The following is a 23,214-nucleotide window of genomic DNA, read 5'->3' on the forward strand; positions in this document are numbered from 1 at the left end:
AAGGTAGCCCAGAATGTGATTTGGCAAAATGCGTATTTCAGCAGACCGGACTTTAGACTTGTTCGAATAGTGGAGAATCGAGACAATAACATGGTCCATTTTATGGTCATTATCTGCTCTTCAAGGCCATAGGAAGGCTCTACAAAAATAGATTTTTATGTCTACCATCTCGTTTCTCCGTGAGAAACAAAATTTGTGACGGATTTTGCATATTCAACTTGAAAGTCAGATTCAGCATTGTTGCCAAAATGAGTGTATCGACTTCATTCAAGCTTCACTTTGACTATGTAGGGCGAGAAGCATTTGCTATAGACCAATCCCAGACAATACCACACGCCACAGTCACCGCTTAATTGTGTTATTCACATCTTTGTTGTATATTGTGAGTATGTACATACATAATATAATGTACATACATACATAATAATGTACATACATACATGCATGTGTATATCAGTGTACAAAACAACGGCCTATAAGTATAACGCTGTCAATGAGCAACTTGAGTTCCTTGGTTACTGCTGGATGAGATGGCTAGCAGCCACTGTTGGTATTGTGGGTTCGCGCCTCCAGTGTGCAGCACAACGTGAATGTTTGAGCAGATAACTGCAGCATCATCACGAGTGGTAGAAAGTGGGGACGATGCTGCACCTCCTGCAGCTGCTGGAGTACTTGTGTGGTCTGGAGCAGTCTGTAAAACAGGGGTGTTGGTGTTGGGTCTCAGTTCCAGATGCTAGATGATGTGTTATGCGTTTTGCAATAGCAGAACTCGTTGTGACTAGCACACGCCCATCGCCACCCGGTTCGTGCAATAATCCAAGGATGACAGTTCTCTGATTCCTCTCAAATGCCAACACCAGATGATTGTACCTGTAGGCAAGATATATAACGTTGTTGTTGTTGAAGAATATTTAGACTTCTACAAACACCCATGCTGCAGCGAAACTCCCACTCCAGCTTGATAGTGCTGCAATGTATACTGCTGTCATTCATGATTTCAGTTGACATTCCTTGCCTTGCCTTGCCTGGGTAATATTGCAGTTCTTCACAACATGCATAACACAATTTTATGCTGCATTTACAGTCTAGGTCAAGGCCGAGCTCATGAAAATGTGACAACTTGACCATGCATAATATTACGTGTCTGTGACTGTCTCTGCTCAAGTTGTTCTACAAGGCATATTGCCAATATTTCAATATTCAGTTTTATAATAAAAAACAGATTCCTGTCATAGTTCAATGATACAAGCACAGCCATACTACCTTGAACCCACAGCCTTCTCCTGAGAAACACAGGCACATGTCAGAACTCACCCAGTGCAGCCTTAGAGTTCGTAGGATCCATTCTTTCCACTCCATCCAGCATGAGACAGATGTCTGACCAAATTCTCCTGCCCACACATAGAACACTTCACTGGCATGTCGCTGTGCTGTTCCTACTGGCTGTTCCAGACCACACTCAGTACTCACAGAGATCAAGTCTCTACTTGCAGACACTACACTCTGACTCCACTATCCCCAGGTACTGCAGGTACAAGACCAGGTTTTCTCTCACAGTCGTCAGTAACATTTTTATCTGGCGACTGGAAAAGAAAAAAATAGATATCGTTCCAAGTGCCACTCAAGTGGATGCACTTGAACTTGAGAGAAGCATGTCACTTACCTGCGCTCTGAGACTGGTACATGTATCACTGGTAGCTGGGCTCTGGACGATCTTGCCGGTTTACTATGTCTTGTCTTCACTGGCAGGCAAGACTGAGAAAAGGGCATATCTGAGCTAGAAGTTAGAACTACACGACCTGAAGAAGATTGAACACGCTTCTGTTCCTGAGCGCCCAAGAAAACGGCCGTGCCTATTGATAACAACAAGTACTTGACACGAAGCTCCATACGACCATAGCTCCATCGCCGACATCCAGCAAACCAAAATGGAAGATACAAAACGTTCAAACTGTTCAAGGACTGCAGTTTCTTTGATTTCTCGTAAAATAAACTTTTGAACACGACTATTTCTCGCAAAAAAACTTTCTCCAGCCGCGGGCAAAATGTTTTCAAACGCGAAATTTTGCATAAAATCATGCCCAGATTTCGATGCGCGCGCAGAAGTACTAAGCCCCCTTAAAGGGGAACTACACCCAAAAATCAAAACTTCATGGTCCGTAGAGTTTTGGACGCTGAGTCGAATGGTGAAGGTCCCACTTCGATCCGACCAAGCGTTCCGGAGATATCTTCGGTTTAAATTGTACTTTCGGGGGACGCGCCATGACGTCATGCGGCCGCGACACACCCCCAACACGCCCTTCTACGTCATTGAGACTCGCTTGCTTGGGCCAAGCTCAGAAGTACAGGTATTTTGGTATGTGAAAGGAATAGTTCTGACAAAGACGTCCTCACCATGAGCGATTCCGACGTATCAGACGAGCTTGAAAGCTCAGAGCCTGAGCTGAAAATGTTTGGCTTCGGGCATGAGCCGAAATTTTCAGGAAAGGACATGGCAGCGCAAGCGGTGGCTTCCATTCTGACTGTAAATGTGGATGAAGCAGAAATTACTGCATTTGGATAAGTCGCTCTCCATCAGCAACATGTGGCAACCGGTTGGCTAGGCTATTTAGAAATGAAGCGGCAGCCAAAGCAGCTCAAACAACCCTGACAATCCGTAAGTGTTTTCACAGTATAGTCCTACGTAATGCTCACAAATCGAATCGTTCTCTTCATATCGTAAATTGTGTGAAATTTTGTATTCGCACAGTACTCAGATCAATAGTCTCCTCACTCCTACTCCTGTACATGGAGTTTGCTGCGTAACATGGCTAGCATTATATCCGTGCAATGTGTATCGGTTCACTTGTGCTTTATCTCACACAAGTGGATTGCACCTCAATTCGTATTGTGGCGAAATACATTCTCACCTTTTGCATTATCACTTAGTCTTTACAGAATGCTGAGACGTTCTCTTGTATTTCACGTAGCTGTGTACCAATAATTACGCTGTGCACTCTAGCAGCAGCACAGTAGCATATTGAGTGCGTTTTGCCCTACTGTGGTGTCTCATGACTGCATTACCGGAACAGCTCTCACGGTCCTTCTTGATTATCATTCTAAAATGTGTGCACATATCCGCCTGCGCCCCACACACACGCACGCACATGTGCTCACCTTGGTGGGCACATAGTATAGTAGTCACACATGCGCACGCACGCAGACACGCAATTTCACAAGCGCGTGCGCACACGACTGCATCAGCATACAAGTGCCTGTGCACATGCTCGTGCACGCACACATGCGCGCACTCATGCACTTGGTTGCACACGCACACATTCCTCAGGATCACTAACGGCAATGCATCTACTACTTGTCATTCCATGTCCCTCCCGCAAGGGGGAGAGAATGACATAAAAGGAGAACACAGAATAGATGACATGAATATCTTTGGAATGTTATAATTACATTACACAAAAGCATAAGCATGTGCGCACACACACACTCACGCAAGTGCGCGCACACACACTCAGTGTCACGCGCGTGCGCGCGCACACACACACTCACGCAAGTGCACCCACACACACGATAATAATAATGTCTGTCTCTCACGCGCGTGCGCGCAAACACATACACTCACGCACGTGCACCCACACACACAATAATAATAATGTCTGTCTCTCACGCGCGTGCACGCAAACACACTCACGGGCGCGCGCACGCACACACTCACGCTCGTGTGCGTACACTCACGCGCGTGCGCGCACACACACATTCGCGCGTTTGCACGCATACACACACACACTCACGCGCGTGCACGCATTCACACAATAATAATAATAACGTCTGGCTCTCATCTGCATCCATACTGAGAAAACGCAACGAGTTCCCGAATAGGTGTACACTGTTGCCGGTATGTGGACTATCTTCTCTCCTTGAACTGCGGGTCATTGCGTGATGTAGCTTATCAGCAGTACATACTGTGTGTTCATACAGGAAAAAAAACATGCCAGCTAGAGGCGCTGGCGCTGCAAACAGTCCTTCCTATAACCTTGGGTCGGTGGCAGTGGTCGTAGCTCAACAGTGAGTCACTGCGACCGATGGTACAGCCGCTCTTGATCTTCTTCCTGTAAAATCAAGAACAGCAATCGCAGACAGGTTCATCGATCGCACGCAGTATAGCCTAGGGAAACAGGAGATCTACTGCCGTCCACCTCATCAAGCCGGTTTCGGAAAGCTTCACATTTCGTAGTGATGTAGTCCAAAACAATTCTACAAATGCTTTGGAAAAGAAAGAACTACATACAGTAGCTAGTGTTTTTGAAATATTGCACTCACCTCCGCTTTTCGACTGACGCTTCACAGCGTGGCGTGCGAAAAAGGACACACCACAGTTTCATCCACCAGCGTCCGCATCGGATGAGTGCATAATATTCCTCCTGAAAATCCTCCTCTGCCAAATGGCTGGAACACACGCGAAGGATTTACATTGTAGTCCCGAAATTGTCAAGCAAATAATTATGTCGCTTGGTAGCTGCTATGGTGCACTGCTCGGCCTGTGCCAAGCACAATCCTTCGGAAATTGGTGCAGGTTCATCCCAGGGGGGTTACCAGTAAGATTATAGTAGCCAACAACACAGCCAGAAGCCATGATGACACAAATACCCTCTTCTTCCATGGACAAACAGAAAGAAGATGCGAAATCCCAGTGTTTCTGGATCTGGCCAAAGGATCACCAAGTCTCAATGACGTCACGGGGTTGTGACGTCACGGCACGGACCCGAAAAGGACAATTGCAAACTGATATTATCTCAAGAACGCTTGGTCGGATCGAAGTGGGACCTTCACCATTCGACTCAGCGTCCAAAACTCTACGGACCATGAAGTTTTGATTTTTGGGTGTAGTTCCCCTTTAATATTCTTTCGCCAGTTTCGGGCAGGCCAGGGAGTGGTGAAAAGTGAAAACCAGGGAGTAGTACATGTATGTATTTTACTACTCCCTGGTGAAAACCCATTTACGACTCCCGGGATCCCTGACCCTGGCCTGGCACTGGTAGATCTACTGTCGTACTGAGTCTGTGCGCGTGCTTCGGGTCACACGTCACACGATCACGTACCGGATCCGGACGGACCATCATTTAAAAAAATTCATCTGACCGCAAAAATGTTTTTATTTATTTTTTGTGTATAAAAAAAGAGAAGAAACTCATGAGAACGAGTTACCATGGTTACGCACAGCAACTATCCACGACTGTACAATTATGTAACAAGGATTAGGTGATACGGAGGATTAGCAAGACGAAATTCGCGTTCGCGTTCGCTCTCCAAAGAAAGTCGAACTCAGTGACGGAATTCGCGTTATGAGAAGGATTAGCAAACAGAATTCGCACATGCATGACGTTGACACGACGTAGGCAGTACAGTGTAGTAAATTTATGACTGCCCTGACACGAATCCACGATTCGTGTTCCGACTACTTTTCCGAACGAAAAATGCGAATCTTCGCAATCCAGTCGCGAACTGAAAAAATGTTTGCGAACGCGAACGCGAATTTCGTCTTGCTAATCCGATAAACGGTCAGAAAGTGCGATAATACTTAAAGGGGAAGTTAAGGCAAAAATTAAAATTTCACCAGTTGTAGTCTTCGGGGTGCTGAGTCGAATGGTCTTGGTCCGAGAAAGCTGAGACGCTCCCTTCCTACTTGAATCCCAATCGAACTCGCGCACTTCCACCGAAACTGGGTGATTGCGCCCTACTAGATGGGGATTTGTATGCAAAATGTCACTAAAAGCGCCGTTTCGTTCTTATAAAAGCACGGATCACCGCGATTGGCCCATATGTTGTGGTCTTTTGGACGCTACGTCGACTGGTTTTGGTCCGAAAAGGCTGCGATGCAGCGTTCCTCCTTTATTCCCAATCGAACATGGTTGAACAAGCGGTCACGTGCTCCTGGGTGCCCAAATCACCTGGTGACCACGCCAGCAGGCGACAACTTTCACACCAAGGTTCAACTCGAGTGACAGGACTGCACCCAAAAAAGGTCAAACAGGCTAGTAAGTTGTACCCTGCAGGCACGGTGACCAGGTGACTGGCGTACGCAGGAGCACGTGACCGCTTGTTCAACCATGTTCGATTGGGAATAAAGGAGGAACGCTGCATCGCAGCCTTTTCGGACCAAAACCAGTCGACGTAGCGTCCAAAAGACTACAGCATACATTGTATGGGCCAATCGCGGTCATCCGTGCTTTTATAAGAACGAAACGGCGCTTTTAGTGACATTTTGCATACAAATCCCCATCTAGTAGGGCGCAGTCACCCAGTTTCGGTGGAAGTGCGCGAGTTCGATTGGGATTCAAGTAGGAAGGGAGCGTCTCAGCTTTCTCGGACCAAGACCATTCGACTCAGCACCCCGAAGACTACAACTGGTGAAATTTTAATTTTTGCCTTAACTTCCCCTTTAAGGCAAAAATTAAAATTTCACCAGTTGTAGGGGTGCTGAGTCGAACGGTTGTGGTCCGAGGAAGCTGAGACGCTCCCTTCCTACTTGAATCCCAATCGAACTCGCGCACTTCCACCGAAACTGGGTGACTGCGCCCTACTACTACATGTAGATGGGGATTTGTATGCAAAATGTCACTAAAAGCGCCATTTCGTTCTTATAAAAGCATGGATGACCGCGATTGGCCCATATGTTGGAGTCTTTTGGACGCTGAGTCGATTGGTTTTGGTCCGAAAAGGCTGCGATGCAGCGTTCCCCCTTTATTCCCAATCGAACCTGGTTGAACAATTTGTCACGTGCTCCTGCGTACGCCAGTCACCTGGTCACCGTGCCTGCAGGGTACAACTTACTAGCCTGTTTGACCTTTTTTGGGTGCAGTCCTGTCACTCGAGTTGAACTCGAGTTGAACCTTGGTGTGAAAGTTGTCGCCTGCTGGCGTGGTGACCAGGTGATTTGGGCACCCAGGCGCACGTGACCGCTTCTTCAACCATGTTCGATTGGGAATAAAGGAGGAACGCTGCTTTGCAGCCTTTTCGGACCAAAACCAGTCGACTCAGTGTTCAAAAGACTACAACATATGGGCCAATCGCGGTCATCCGTGCTTTTATAAGAACGAAATGGCGCTTTTAGTGACATTTTGCATACAAATCCCCATCTAGTAGGGCGCAGTCACCCAGTTTCGGTGGAAGTGCGCGAGTTCGATTGGGATTCAAGTAGGAAGGGAGCGTCTCAGCTTTCTCGGACCAAGACCATCCGACTCAGCACTCCGAAGACTACAACTGGTGAAATTTTAATTTTTGCCTTCACTTCCCCTTTAACTTCCCCTTTAAAAAATATTTTGAAGTGGAGACGGGTGGAGGCGTATCATGTCACGGCACAGCTATAATTATTAGTAAGTCGTAAAATATATAATAAATATAAAACTCGGATACTGAGCCAGTAATAAAATGTAAAAAAAGAAGAAACCCATGGCCGAACCTAGAAAATGCTTGAAGCATGAAAAATGGAGCCGGTTTGCGTCAATAATGTCCATTACTGGTCAAGTGACCCATTTGGCCGGACTACCTGAAATCGCAGTGCTATACAACCCTGACCTGTCCTTGCTGCTCCCTCACCAAGTACAACCAAGGCCGGGGACTCAGTCACTGCCAGGAGGAAAAGCAATGGACATTACACAGTATCGAAACGGCACAAAGTCATTGCACGGCAACTGTGACAAGTACATATATTTGCATTACTCAAATCTGTGGACACTGTTTCGCTCTGTTAGAGCTCCTCAGCACAGCTCAGAGGACCGAAGCGCAGCTCTTCGCAATGAAATACAGTCATATTTGCATTACTCTATGTTGAACGGTCTCCGCTGGGATGACCGCTACCGGCGCCATAGCTCAGTGGTTAGAGCATCGCTGGCCTCAAGCGAAGGTCCCGGGTTTGAGTACTGCTGGTGACAGCCAATTTTTCTTCGGACTTGCCAATTTTAATGAGTACTATGGGGAACTGTGTTATGATGCTAAGTGGCAAAAAGAACATGTCAACTTCCAACGTAAAAACTCAGATCAAATCATTCAAAAATATTTCCATGCCGGAATCCCAGTGATGAGAAATGATCACAAAGGCTCTGAACCAGCGTTCTAGCAGCTCTCTGTGCTGCTCAGGAAAATAACTAAACGGTGGCAGGACTGAATCGGAAATCAAAATATCAATATCTGGATCAAAGATGGGCTGAGGTCACCATGCATATACGATATGCATCAGGGAGTGGTTTGGGCACGACTCCCCGGCTGATGTGCATACACAATGCAGTGTGCAATAATAGTATATCAATTTTACAGAGTTGAAGAAGAGGACATCTAATTCTCATTCGAACATAAGTAGAGGATATGAACAATAAAGTGGCAAAGTGCATACCCAGTGATATTTTAGTGAAAGCAGCAATAGTGTTAGAAGGGAATAGAAAACTATGTCTAGCATATTTTTTACAAATTTCACAAATCTAATTGCAAAAGGCATGATACCTGATACAGTGAGCAATACTGGTAATATCACCTACCCAGCACAGTTCACACACGCAAGAAAGATGCAACTCAGAACAGATCCTGCATTGGAAACTGTCTTCGGCATTCACCATCCGGCTCGATGATCTGCACAACCTCCGTGTCAACAAAGAACTGAGCAGCGCAGAAGAAGAGTACGTTGATGCTCAAGCAGCCGTGAGCTGTGGTGAGAGCAGAACAGGAGAAAATAATAGGTCATGGTTTAAATTCAGATAAAATGTCTGGTCGGAGAGCAAGTCACAAGAAGGATAACGGCTAAGTCTGAACAATGATAGGACAATGATGATCATCGGGGTATCAGTTACTACACTGTGGTGAACACGGACACCTCAGATTTACTGCAGCCAGAAATATGTACATGGGACAGTGCAGTACGATGTGAACAATATCAGACTGTGTCACCACCGTACCGGTACATATTCACAGTAGGTTTGGGGAGTGTGTGTGGGGAGGGGAGGGGTGTTAACGTGGAACATTTGATGAACACAACCCCTCCCACGCCTTACAAGAAAATCCTTGTCCCTACAAGGGTTACCATTAGAGTCGTTAGTTGGTAGGGGTCGCTAGTTTTGAATGCAGATTTAATGCAAACACTTGATGCAAATAGCTTGTTGACAAATTTGGAGTAATTCGTTGTCGTTTCGAGCCTGTGAAAGACTTCACCACCTCAGTTTGGTCAGCAATGTGAGGATCTACACTAGGCATTTCCCAAATCGGGCGGCCGAAAAATTGGCCAAAAACAGTGGTTTTGAAGTTATCATCGATCTTTTCGCCGGATACAAAATTTTCGCACTGAATTCGCCGAAAATCGATCTGAATTCGCCGAAAATCGATGTATTAGGACCTCAACAGCATGCAAATACAATTTCTGTAGGCAGTATGATGAATATCTGCGAAAGGTGACTGTGACTTTTGGGCATTTCCGAAAACGGTCAGCAGGAAAAGACGCCGAAATCAATGGCTGTCAAGAAATCGCAGACAATTGCACCGAATTTACCAATTTCGCGGTGAATTCGCCGAAAACGGATGTTCTAGTGCCTCTACAGCGTGCGTGTAAACGTACATCTACACTGCGGGAGGTGACTTCAAGTACCGCTTTGAGCCGAATTCTGCCTTTGGGGCTCATAATATGGCCGAATTTGGACATTTTCTTAGCCGATCGAAAAGCCGATTAGGCGAAAAAATTGTGCCGATTTGGGAAATGCCTAGTCTACACTGCAGGCCTTGAGCCAGCTCCTGATAGGTGATATGCCCCCCAGGTTGGCTACAGAGCCCTTCATTTCCACAAACCTCATTTCAGTGTGATGAGAAGATGCATCCCGTTTTTTAATTATGCTGCTCTGTGCGGCTGCAACATATTCACATCTGGTTTGTTTCAGCTACACATTCCGCTAGTAACAGATATACAGCTAGCACAGTAGTACGCCTCACTGGACGAGAATACCATTTTAGGATGGAGATATTCCAGTGAGGCTGAGTGCAGGGGGAAAGCTTAGTAGGACTTCCTCATAAAAAAATTGTGGTGCCGGTCCTGGTCTGTGAGCTACATACTTTCTTCTACGGAGCTCTAATAGACAGATTTTGAAGCAACAATTGCTGGACATACTGCATGGTATATAACTATGTCTATGTGGTGTGAATTGGTCAACACTTACCATTGGGTAACCACTGTTATCTATTCCAGTAGCTTTTTCTTCAACATCTCCGCAAGCTCGTGGTGAACAAGGGTCTCACTCTTGTCCAGTGCAGTGACAAAGTGACGGAATGCTGTAGAGCCCCAGCCAGGCAGATCATGAAGGAAGTCTGATGCCTGTCCAAGAAAGACAGACAGACAGACAGACAGACAGACAGACAGACAGACAGACAGACAGACAGACAGACAGACAGACAGACCGACAGACAGACAGACAGACAGACAGACACACCGGCATTACATACATAGATATACACACACTTATACTTGTACTTGCTCAATGCCTTAACTGGTCATGTGGGTCTCCCCTTGGCAGAGGGGAGATAGACACAAAAGGAATCTTGGAAAGATGACTCAATTGGCTATTGAACCGCCCAACGGCCGACACCCCCTGAAATCCCCAAACTATGGTTGGCCTTGGAAATGATCCCACTTATGGGCTCACCACACCTTAGTAAGTGGGCGAGGGCAAGGTACAGGAAAAGGATTGATGGCATCAGGGTGTCCGTCCTGGGATCCAACTGCAGTTTCCCCTGCCCCCGTGAAGGTATTACTTGCTACTAGTGTGGGTGACGCACACACACACACACACACACACACACACACACACACACACACACACACACACACACACACGCACACACACACACACACACACACACACACACACACACACAAACACACACACAGAGACACACACACAGACACACACAGACACACAGACACACAGACACACACACACACACACACACACACACACACACACACACACACACACACACACACACACACACACATAGGGGTGTCGCACACGGTACGATCAGTATGACCATGATCGTACCACTTTTCATCCAGGATGCATCGATGGTCCGCACAATTCATCCAAAACAGCAACAAAAGAGCGCTGAATGTGGCCTGTTGGCCGAAAAATCCGATTTTTTCCCCTGGGGCCCCACCCCACTATTTTAAACAAAATAATGCGATTATCAACATTTTAGTGGTGTTACCGGTTCTGCAGGATCATCAGTGTATTTGGTATTGAAATGTCCACACAAATGTTCCTTCTCCATGCGAATGCTACTACAATGTGGCACTCAAATTGTCTACTTAAAGTTTTAAAGAAAGTTCCATGGGTTCTAAGGGCACCACCACATGCCAGGGGCGTACACCGCTCGCCTCTAGGAGTGGTTCCCATGCCAACTGATCAACCAACATAATTCCACACGGCTAGTGCTCTTATACGTATCCGATGGAGTTTCTGCATAAACTGCTGGATAATGTCACTGCTACGCATATTTGATTTAAAAAGACTGAACTTTGCCAAGGCATTTTTTATGGATGTTTTGTTCAGCAGGACGATTTCATGTTATGCCGTGAAACGAGTCGCTGAAGCACATCCACACGCTCAGTCTTGAGTCGGGTTATATTCTCGGGAGGACTGCGGTAAAGCTGCCCAAACTTCGAATCACCTAGAGCAAACATTACACAGGGCAAGCAGAAGCCACCATGGAACGCCGGTCAAAAGACTACCCAGGGAAACTCCTCCAACCAGGATAGTTGAAAGCGGCGCTGTTTGCCACCCGTCTGGACACGCACAGGAAACGAAATCCTTCGCCTTCAGTGCAGCTAGTGGCGCACAATGATTGTCAATGACGGAAATCCTTTCCATGTACGGCAAATTTCGGAGGAATCAGGGATTCCACCGTGGAGGTACACTTTCAGAATATCCTTTCCAACACACTCCAATGTCACTGAAGTAAATCTTGGATGATCCAGCAGCTTCCAACAACGGTCGCTCTACAGCTTCGCCGACGATTCCGTCCTCTGTGCTGCTCGTTGCAGATTCCACTTGGAAGTCAGGTGCGTCCGCAATCTCATCTATCGCTTGATTCGTCACTGGCTACACGCTTTGCCTCCTGCTCAAAATAGCTCTGAATAGAGCGCTGGCCCTCTGGATGTCGGCTCTTCATTTTTCTTTTCCACAAAGCGAAAGCATCGTCAAAAACGTAACCAACTTTGTCGAAACAAACTGCAAAGGAAATGACTCTGAGATCGAGGAATCGCTGTAACTCGTATGTAGAGACTTCGTTGCACCCAGTAAGTTCAGTAGATCTACGCTGTGTCACAAAAATGCCTCAGCAGCACTTTTACACCTTGCCTTGTCACCGTCCTCGGACGGTCAGGCGGACTGCAGGCGACTACGCCGCCTAGGCATGCATGCACTGCATGCACGCTGGGCCTTGATCAAAACATTCTCCGTAGATCTACCCACATCGAAATTATTATACTGGTTCCCGGACATCCCGGGAACCGCCCTATGTACGCCCCTGCATGCAATACCTTTTCTTCACGATCCTTCGTAGCATGGAGTTTCTTCCACATGTGCTTGGGAATGATGCTTTGAGCATAGAGATGGTCTAGAATGCCCTCCTCTACATCCAAACTACGCTTCAATTCCACAAAGCTCGAGCGCAGTACCTCCTGGTGAAAAGCAGACATCTACAGAGGACATGAAGATAGATCCAGATACAGCATACGTAAATCTCTACGGATTTCCGCAGCTTTTCTAAGTTCGGTCCTCCGTAGGACTTTTTGAAATATGTTTCGCCCTTTCCGGATTTATCCGTGACAATGTTCAAGCTGCACGAAACACAAGGTCCACAGCATGTGTAACAATAATATTTAAGGGAGAACGAGGTCCGTGTGCGTGGTGCATGCAAGTGGTGCATGCAGCCTACACATCTCCAACGCAACAAGGCATGATTGGCAGTCGTTGAGAGATCACATAGACCAAAACACAATATCGCAGATTTTTACGTATGAAAAATACTTGCAGTTCGTACGTAATATGCAACATATTTTCACACGTAATTACGGAGAGCGAAGTCTCCCTATTGACTCACGCTGCTGTCTGAAGTTCGAGAGGTGTTCGTCACGCTGGAAACAGAGTGTCAATTTCCTGCCGCCACCAGACTGTCAGAGTATCTACCTCCCTATCAGACCCATTACTAGTCGTGTCTGGGGTACCCCAGGGGTCCATACTTGGGCCGCTCCTATTTCTACTGTACGTTAATGACTTGCCAGCCCTTGTGCCAAATGTAAGTCTTTTTGCTGACGACACTGCTCTGATGTGCTCCGACAGCTCGGCAGACAACCTCACGGCCTCCATGCAGTCCGGGGTCAACGCTACAGTAACATGGATGGAAACCTGGAAACTGAAGCCCAACCTCGCCAAAACCGAGGCCATGTTCTTCTCTCCCTCGCCCCCCACTCAGCTTCTGTATTTTCCTGGTCTAAATAGTACACCTATTAAAGTTGTTAACGAGCACAAGCACCTGGGCGTTATTCTCGACCGCCAACTCTCCTGGTCTCCACAAGTCCAGTCTGTGTGCAAGCGTGCGAGTGCGTCCTTAGGTATGCTACAACCCCACTGCCAACACTTGAATGATAACTGCAGAAAATTGTTCTTTAAGTCGTACATTTTGCCTATATTTGACTATTGCGATATAGCTTGGTGCGGGTTGTCTCAGACTTTACTCCACAGACTGGAAGTACATCAACGCTTGCTTCTGAAAATTCTGTTTCGAAAGGACCAAACATTTGCCTCCCTTTGTCTTTATAAACTTGCTTCCACGCACCCTCTTCTTGCCCGACATCAGCAGCATCTTTGTATCCTTGTGCAAAAAATCTTCCTAGCCCAAGTCCCGAAACATATTGCCAAGTACAACTGGTTTGTTACCACTAGACCAACACGCAATGCCTTATCACTGCCCCGAGCTAGTTCCTCTCTGTTTTTGAAATCCCCTTTCTTCTCAGCATACTCCCTTTGGTCTAACCTGCCTACTAGCATTAAGACATGCCAGGATATCAGGAAATTCAAAGTCCAGCTTTCCACACTGTCTCATCCGAAGTGATCCCATGTATTACTAATGTGCCTCCCTTTCTTTTTCTCTCCCTATCTCCTTTCCCTCTCTGCCAGCATCTTTCTTTTTCTCCCTTTTAGCTTGCCGTGGTTGGCTATCACCTGACCTCTCATGTTTATTGGCAGTCTTCGGACGGGCCAGGAGATGTTGAATAAATAAAAAAAAATGTAAATTGGTATCCCTAGTGAAGTTTAGGTTCAGAGATCACTGCGTAATGCAGAACTCTCGGAGCACGAATTTCATTAGCCTACTCAAGCTCAACTGATGAGGGGTGACTCCCCCGAAACACCGTGTATTGAGCAGGGAGGGTGCTTTCTTACAGGTTCACCAAATGGAAGGTGTGATGGACTTCTCGTGTGCTGTGGATGGTAGTCGTGAGTTGGTCAAGTGAGAATTCAGTCGGCGAGAAAAGCTCGAGCTCCCACGTAGGGAGTAACAACGAATCCCTAAATTTTATTAATGTTAAGAAAAGGCTTCTCGGTAATCTCATCGTGTACATCCGTGTGCAGAAAACCGGATTCGCTAGAATTTCACAGTTCTGTGTGCACACGTATTTTGATTTAATTACCTAGGCCACGGTACAATAGGTCTCCAAACACAGGTGTTGCTGCTTCTTATTGCACTGGTTGATAAGGTATTCTTCACTGTACAATCACCAAACATGCAGTTAAGTAGACTGTAGAGAGTAGAGTTCTTACCCCAGTCTCAAGTGGACTACTCTTGGCATTACCAGTCTGGGAGGCATCAACACTAGTCTGCATGGACAGTGTCTTGTCACTGGAACACACTGATACAGGATGCAGGTCATTGCGATGTAGTGAACACTTTCCAGGACCAGGACACACACGGAATGTCTCCACGAGCTGTGACAGACCTTGCGACGGCAGGATATCCTCCACGACGTAGCACATGGCAGTGTCGGAGAGATCTTCCAAGACGGTGCACAGGTGACTGATGGCTTCCTTGCTTCCACTTGACTTGACAGTGGCTCGACTGTCCTTCAAGCACTCAATGCTGATGTGATCTTCAGCACGCAAGTTTTCAAAGCAATCAATCACATCAATATGGGAGACGTTTTTGATTGCTACTCGATGTCTCTGTAGTGCCAGTTGATAAGCTGATGCTCTCTCAGATACAGACTGTCCTTGGAGCAGTTCACCTGCACCAGAACACACACACACACAGCATGCAAATAATCCATATAATTTAAAAACAATTCACGGTTCGCGTGAAACTCGGCCAAAGACCGAGTTTTCCGCATCTGCAGGAATGCCACCACCCTCTTGGATCAAGGCAAAGATGCTCCTTATCCATATAATAAGAGGCCATTGACACGACTGCAGGATTCATCCCGTGCGTGATGCTGCCATGGAGATTCAGTCACGTGCACTCAAATTTTGGCGCAAGCGTATCCCGTGAGCTATCCCTGTACGGTCCCGGTACCGTGAGTGGGCTAGGGGGTTGGGAGAATGCATGTTGTGGCATTCTGTGGACTGTTTTGTACTACAGGTATTGTAATGTGACTCGACTTTCGTTTTTCCTGGGTCACGGCAAGCTCTCGGGATCACGTGCTTCACTTCCCAGCGGGATGCATTGCTGTCGTGTAAATCGCCTCTAATCAATACGGCTTGATCTCCGGAGAGTTAGCTGTTTCAAGTAGACCTTGTAAGATCTCGTTAGCGGAGCTCAGAATGACTGGCCCAACAGATCAAATAAGGTTCGGTGAACAACAAATCATACTTTTTACATCAGCTCCAAACAGCCAGGATGATAAAGGAACATAGGTTTCTAACAGGATATTAACTCATGGAGGGTGAACAAAATGATTATAAAAAAGCAGGAAGAAGAAGAAATGAGAGCAAAGGAGAGGGGAGACGTCATGCGGCATTACTCACACTCACCAGGACTAACACCATAATTTTCTTTCTCATTTTTTGGATATTGTAGACATTGTCGAAGGGTTCGATTTAATCAAATGTGATCAACACATTTGTTCACCTTCTCCCTCTGGTCCCTGCAGCACATTGCCTTTATAGTTATTCGCTTCAAATTATTTGTAATTCCCCGCAATTCCTTACAGAGAGGGGAACAAAAACATTCGGCAAATTCTATCTAAAGGATCAGTCGGGGAAGTGAACTGCCTGAAAAGAGAAAAAATGCCAGACCCACAAGGACTCGAATCCGGGACCTTGCTTGTCATGAGCAGTGCTCTAATCATCTGAGCTATGGGACCAGGGTGAACTTAGAAGGCATTGACAAGTTTTCTTCACACCAAAGGCAGCTCACAACACGTGCCATGCATACTGACGGCACTTCGGTCTTTTCCCATAGCTCAGATTGTTAGAGTATTGCCGAGCCATGACAAGAAATCTGGCACTTTTTTCTCTTTTCAGGCAGTTCACTTCCCCGACTGTAGTGCTCCTTGAAATTTGAAGTTCTCCCAATCCTTCAAAAAAAAAATTAATCAATTTCTTTCACCTCTGGTAGTATATACCATAAATTGAATACTGTAAGTCAACAAGTATTCAGCGATTATTTATTTTTGGCTATTTTCGGCCTGGCCATGTTTTGTCAAAATTTTGTTTTGCAAGGTTCAGTGTGACAGTGTATACAGGTGGCAGCAGCACAGGCCGAAAATTTGATGCGACCGAAATGAGTTTCAGCAATGGGAGGCTGAAATTTGAATGGGCCGAAAATTGGTAGATTTACAGCAATACTACTTAACGTACTTAAAGTACTTGAAGTACTTGAAGTACTGATATTAATGCTAAGTGTGTGGGTACAGTGAGGGCTGCGTCCCACCAGCCTATGTAGTTTCACAGGAGGCGTGAATTTTGAAGTCTGAAGAAAGTGTTGAACGGTCTCTGCTGGGACGACACCTACATCATAACTCAGTGGTTAGAGCATCGCTGGCCTCAAGTGAAGGTCCCTGGTTCGAGTCATGGTGGTGACAGTAATTTGTTTCTTCAGACTTTTCTCTTATCCCATTCCCTCGACTATCGAGTATTAACAATAATATTATAATTTTACATTGTACTATTGGCTCAGCACCCGAGCTTATTTCACATGGTAATCTTTCCTGCTTCAGCATTTCATCTGGATCACGATGACACAGTTCAAATTGTTAAATTCATAATTCCGTACTTGACTCCCTGAACACACGCCACGCCCCCTTGCATGCATGCTTCATTCTAGTGACCCCGTGCAAAAGACTTCCGGTGTATCCTTTCCCCATCAATCACCCTGTGATCCAATGACGCTGTACATGCTATGCTGTCTTGTATAGAACTTAGAAGACTGTTTTGAAATCAAGCCTGATTTTCAAGGTGAGGTATCGGCACGCAAGCCTGGTTTTATTGAGGACATACACTTGAAATAACAGGTTTAAATACCGATCTGATTTGAAGAGAAGCCCAGCACTGACACACATTTCTATAGGAACAATCCCAGACTTATAGTCTGCCTTCGTACCCGACATTATGGTCAATTCCTGTGTGTCCTGCCCTGCGTGATCCGTACACTATACACCATTCCCGTATTCCACAGTGAATGCTCAATGAAATCCGATCGAGTGAGTCAAGTATTATTCAAGTAGTCAGTGCACTGCACTAGGTCACAAACCAGTCACGGTTTGCAGGTCTAGGATTGGACAACTCCCAGCACATACTTGATTCACATGATTGGATTTCATTGAGCAGCACTGTACTTTCCAGGGTATATTTTAAACTGAACACTTTACTGAAATCATCTCACCACTGTCCTTGACTGCGGGCTCCACAACTGTCATTGGCATTGCCGGCATTGGCTTCTCCGGATCAGCAAGCTCTGCGGTCTGGAGAGAATCAACGAAACACAGCAAGGTGGCGTGAAAACAAATAGAATTATTTACACCAGCCAATCCCCCATCCTCCTTTTTATACACTTGCACAGGATTAAAAATGATGAAGTCAGAACTCAACAGATAACCAGATAAGGACTTCTGGGGGATCCACTCCGGCCATAGCAAAGTACATATCTGACAGGTAGGCCCTCATTGTGTCAAGTGCAGGTGTACTGAATTGGATTCAGTGCCAGAAGTTGGTCCCCACTACTGTAGTTCAAGTGGTCCCCACTACTGGGGGGGGTTGGGAGCGGTCCAGTTAGTATGGGCAGATTTGTCACCCTACGGAGAAGGAAACAACTCAAATGTGCATGGATCCATACAAAACTAGATACAATTGGATCGTAAATTCAGCGCTGTCATGACCCTGGCCTGGTTGTGGTATACCATGTTCAAGCCCTATTGCATTTGTCCACATCAACTCCTTATGTTTCTATTGCTATTGTCTTGCAAGTGCAGCAAAATATACTTGTACTCATTCCGGGTATCAAGCACTACTCTGAAAAGGGAAAATTTAGGAGCAGATTTATTTTCGGTAACTTCAGTACAGGGAATTGTTACCTAAAATAAACTTAGATCTAAAATTCAACAATCCCATGCCACACAGTGTTCAAAATGCATTTTTGGAAATGGAAAACTGGTTTACCGAAATTTTCGCTCTACCGAAACGATGATTTTGGGAAATACCGAAAATAGTACACAGCCGAAAGTTCCCGGCTTTACACTATGGAGAAATGAAATCAGGGGAAATCTTTTCTCAAAGATTTCGGTTTGATGTACTTGTCGACACGGTTCAACAAAATCATAACATAATAATAATGTGTACATGCATGCCGGTGTCTCTCGTCACAAGGTGGTTGTCATGGAAACAGCAAACCCTGAGCCAGCGAGTGCATGCTGTACTGTATAATATTGCCTCCACTGGTTCGGGTTAGCGTTCAGAGTGCTTGGTGTTTGAGTTGGTAGATTCAGAAACATTTCCAGCCAAGGGAAACTGAAAATCAGAACTTGCCCTCACAGTCCTAACAGCTGCACCATTCTAACATGGCCTGGCCTTGTACATACTCTCGAGTGAGCCAGACCATACACCCAAAGCATGGGGAAAATATATTTCGGAAAGCTGAATATGACCTATATTTTACCTGTGTGTCTTCGGCAAAGCATGGCCAGTATTGCCGTACATCACTGATATCCACTTCTGGACGTGCTCCACTAGGACAACGGGGACGCGATCCCTCCACCAATGGAGCAAAGTGTTGACAGCCAATCTCTACACAAGACTTCTGCTTGTGTTTGCGACACGCATCTCGGCTGAACGAGCATGGACAGCGAACAGCCCTGCAAAACTTCACGTGAGTCAGGGAGAATGCCTTCAGCTTGTCAAGCTCCGACTCCAGGTACGCTAGAAGCTCGTGACAAATCTTGACTGCAGCCGACTCATCCTTGCTTGCTGCAGTACCAACGCCAGGAGAGCCAACTGACTCATCCGTGCGAGTACCAGCATTGCTAGTAGAAGACTTAGCTGTGCCAGCTGCGACAGGAATCTCAAGTGACAGGCGAATGCCATGCTGGAAATACTGCATGACAAGCCAGAAGCGATCCTTCACCAGAATACGTGCTGACGTGTGACAGAGGATTGGGTCCACCTTTGGACTGTAGCGTTGCATACACCTCACAACACCACACCAGAACAGGGTTTGTGGAAAGTAACGATCTGCACCACTGTACAAGTACATTGCTGGGCATGGCTTGCCTTTGCTCGCTTCATCTTGAAGACGTGCAACTCGTTCCACCAGAGCTGGTACAAAGAACTTGCGAGTCGTCACCTCCTTCCTCTGACCAGGCACGCTCACAGTTGTCTTGGTGTTGTAGAACAGTGCAAAGTGCTCACCCATCTCGAACAGGAAATCACGCTGTTCTTCTGTGGCCGTGTAGCGCGATGTCATACGATTGTGCTGTGACCAGCGGTGGATGGCAAGACTTTCCAGGAGGATGCCATTCTGTGTCAGCAAGTCGTACTGTGGACGAAGACGCTTGCTCTGCTTACTCTTCGGTTCAGGACAAAAGAGAAGTGACATGGTTTTCAGAATCCAGTGGATGTCGATGATGACACGATCACGAAGACGGGCATTGTGAATAAAGTGAAGCAAATGACCAAGATCATGGTGGAACTTCACCATCTTCTGGAAATCTGACTCAGGATCATCACTGGAGATGCTACCAACAGCAACAGCCAAGCGACGTAGCTCGTCAACCGATACCCATGGTCGTTCAAATGATTTTGCAATGTGCCCTATGGAGATGGTTACAGGAAGCCAACGAAGTGGAATAGGAACGCTGAACTGATGCTGCAGCTGCTGGATGATGTCTTGCCGTAGTTGAACAACTGCTGGGTCTTCCGGGTCTTTGCCAGCTCGTGTGTTGTCCACAAATACCACCTTGTCGATGTTGTTAGCATAAGCTTTACCCTCCGCATTGGCCCAGATATACTGCTCAGTCTCTTCAATTGCCTTCTTCCTTGCTTCTGGCTTCTTTGGTAACTTGTCCACATGTGTGCCAATGGCAAACACAGGTACGTTGTCGCTGTCTCCAATGACCTCGTGGATAGCGTTGAACCATGTCTCCATGACGTCGAAGTTGGTCTGCTCCAGGCTGTTGGAAAGCGGCAGTTCCTCGCCGTCTACACCAAACGTCGGCTTCGCTCTGTCCTGGAGCTTCTTTGAGGAATCAAATACAACAGCATATGCACATCGATCACAGGCCAGGACCATGTGTTGGATCGCAGCAAACAGCTTCTGACCAGCAAAGTCCCAGACATCTATGAATGTCAGGTTCTTCAGATGCTCTGCAGTGAAAACTTCAGTTTTGCCCTTCTTCAGATCTTCAATGAAGCCTTCAAACTTCTGCGTAGCTGAGTTGATTTCCGTCTGTAGCTGCTGCACATCTTGCTCTGCTGTTGCTACCTGTTCTACACTCATGGTTGAGACCTCCTCCGGCTTGGATGCAGTGGAAACATTCTGAGAGACCATGGTGTCAGATGAACTGGTAGCTGATTGACCAGAGTACCCGGTGTGGGTGGCTTCATCCTGTTGGCTGACAGCAGATTCACACACACTGGCTGCATCTGCTTGCTCAGTCTCAATCACAGCGGATGGTGATGTCATGGGTGTTGATGGCATGGAGGATGTGGACCTGGTGTTCTTTGGGATCTCCACACCTTGTTGTCTCAGTGCTGCTACTATCTCTTTCTTCCTTTGTTCTTGTCCAACAGCTCTGTGCGTCAGGGCCAACTGCTGCTGGTAAGAATCTTCAGCTTGCTTCCAGACATACTTTAACCCTTGCTTCTCGATCGTGCATATCACCTTCTCCAGCTCCACACCGATGGTACTATCGACCTTTGACATGAATGCTTGACGCAGGAGGGATCGCAGGAAGCTGCTCTTGCCTGTGCGGCCCGGCCCGCACATTATCAGGCGCCCGTACGGTATCAGCTGGACACCTTCCTTGATCAGCTCACTTAGTGCTGCGGCGTACTGGCCATTATCAGCTGCACAATACACATACACCAGAACAAAGCACAATACACTAGATGTAGATATGAGGAAGAATTTATTGAAGAAAATGGGAAGGATGTTCAAGATGTATTGGGTTTAGCTAGTCTAAAACATCCAGAATAATGCTATTTCAGCCCCAGAATTTCAACATGAACAGATTAGCAGGACCATTTGAGCACAAGACTTTCATTGGAATGTAACTGACTGCTGTGAATTTAAGCAAATGAAACCTTAGAAGAGGATGGTATGAGCCTGATGCACGTTGTACAGATGCACGAAATCCCGTAGGATCTCGTAGAATCCTGTAGACCCGGTTGGGTGTTGAATGTGCAGGACCCTATTGTGTTTACTGCTATTTCCACTAAGAAATGGGCCCTGAAGGCATTTCTTACGAACCCCTTTTTCTGACAAAGATCTAGCTAGTAATTAGTTCTAACCAAAGTGAAGAAACTGTAAAAGCGATTGTTTGCCATAAAAAAATGAGGCTAACATTGGTCAAATGCGCATGTATAGCACACAATGAACACCCGAACGAGTCTGTACACACCTACGACCTTAGTACAGAAGTTCATACATCTGCAGAACGTGCATATCGTCTCAGTACTGAACCTCTTGAAGTTGCACCACATTATCTGCACGCTACGTATCTGTGGTCATGCACTGAGTGTCAGTGCAGAACATTTCCATAGCACTTCTTATCCTAGCATTGTTCAAACCAGTGTCTGCCAATCATGTGACACGTCTGCTGAAATCACATGCTCTGCGACATTTCTCATATCTATAATTTGATTATGTGGAGCATTCCTCCCTTTCATACTGACATTGTCTCACCACAGCAGAAAAGTAAGCAAGTCAAATCAGAACTGAGTTCTTTCACAGCTCCAGTTACCATGGAAAGGTCGTCTCCATGCCGACATGACATGTCAACACCTCATACATCTACCATAGCTGATCAACTGGTATCCTGTAGGCTAGGTGTTCGTTGCATAGTATACTGTCTTTGTGACTCTGTGAGTGTGAATTGACCACGTACACCCCAGTACATCTAGACTACCACGTGTACATGCACACTGCAGCTACAGTCAGCATAACTACAGTGACACCTGTCTAAGGCGACCACTCAAGGGACGAGAGAAAGTGGTCGCCGTGGCCAGGTGGTCTTCTTCTCCAGGTTCAGTGGGTCACGTGACATCCACGTCATAATACATGTGATATATCATTTTGATCAGTGTATCACACTGCACACACCTATGCTACTCTCGCACGACTCATGTGCCTGGGGTCCTCAGACCTGTCAACTGTCGTGCATGCTCCATGCACATCTACACTTCCTGCACTGATGTGTAGATCTACCATGCATGGTACACCATGCAATGCATACATTTACATGTACTAGCAATGTGCAACGCGGTCGCGGGTGGATGGTCGTCGGTCGCGTTGAGCGAGTGGTCGCCTTATCTGAGCTGTTTTGAATGTGAATGCGTCCGTGACAAGGAAAGGTGGTCGCCATGGTCGAGTGGTCGCCATATCCGAGTGGTCGCCATTACAGGTTTGACTGTACATAGCACATACTGTGCAGCACTAAATACAACTGCCTACATGTAGTATTCGGTATACTAGTCTACTGGCAAC

At 46.4% G+C, this 23,214-nt stretch overlaps 1 protein-coding gene across 1 annotated transcript in view; it reads right to left on the minus strand.

Moving 5' to 3' along the window:
* Window positions 1-23,214, minus strand: part of LOC135818071 (uncharacterized) — an 81,780-nt gene that overhangs the window by 48,046 nt on the left and 10,520 nt on the right. The window contains exon 5 of the mRNA XM_065331391.1: window positions 19,171-21,575. Within this exon, the coding sequence (XP_065187463.1) occupies window positions 19,171-21,575 (2,405 nt within the window). The remainder of the gene's footprint in view (window positions 1-19,170; window positions 21,576-23,214) is intronic.

This window comes from Sycon ciliatum, chromosome 5, assembly GCF_964019385.1.
Source record: "Sycon ciliatum chromosome 5, ocSycCili1.1, whole genome shotgun sequence".
Lineage (NCBI taxonomy): Eukaryota > Metazoa > Porifera > Calcarea > Leucosolenida > Sycettidae > Sycon > Sycon ciliatum.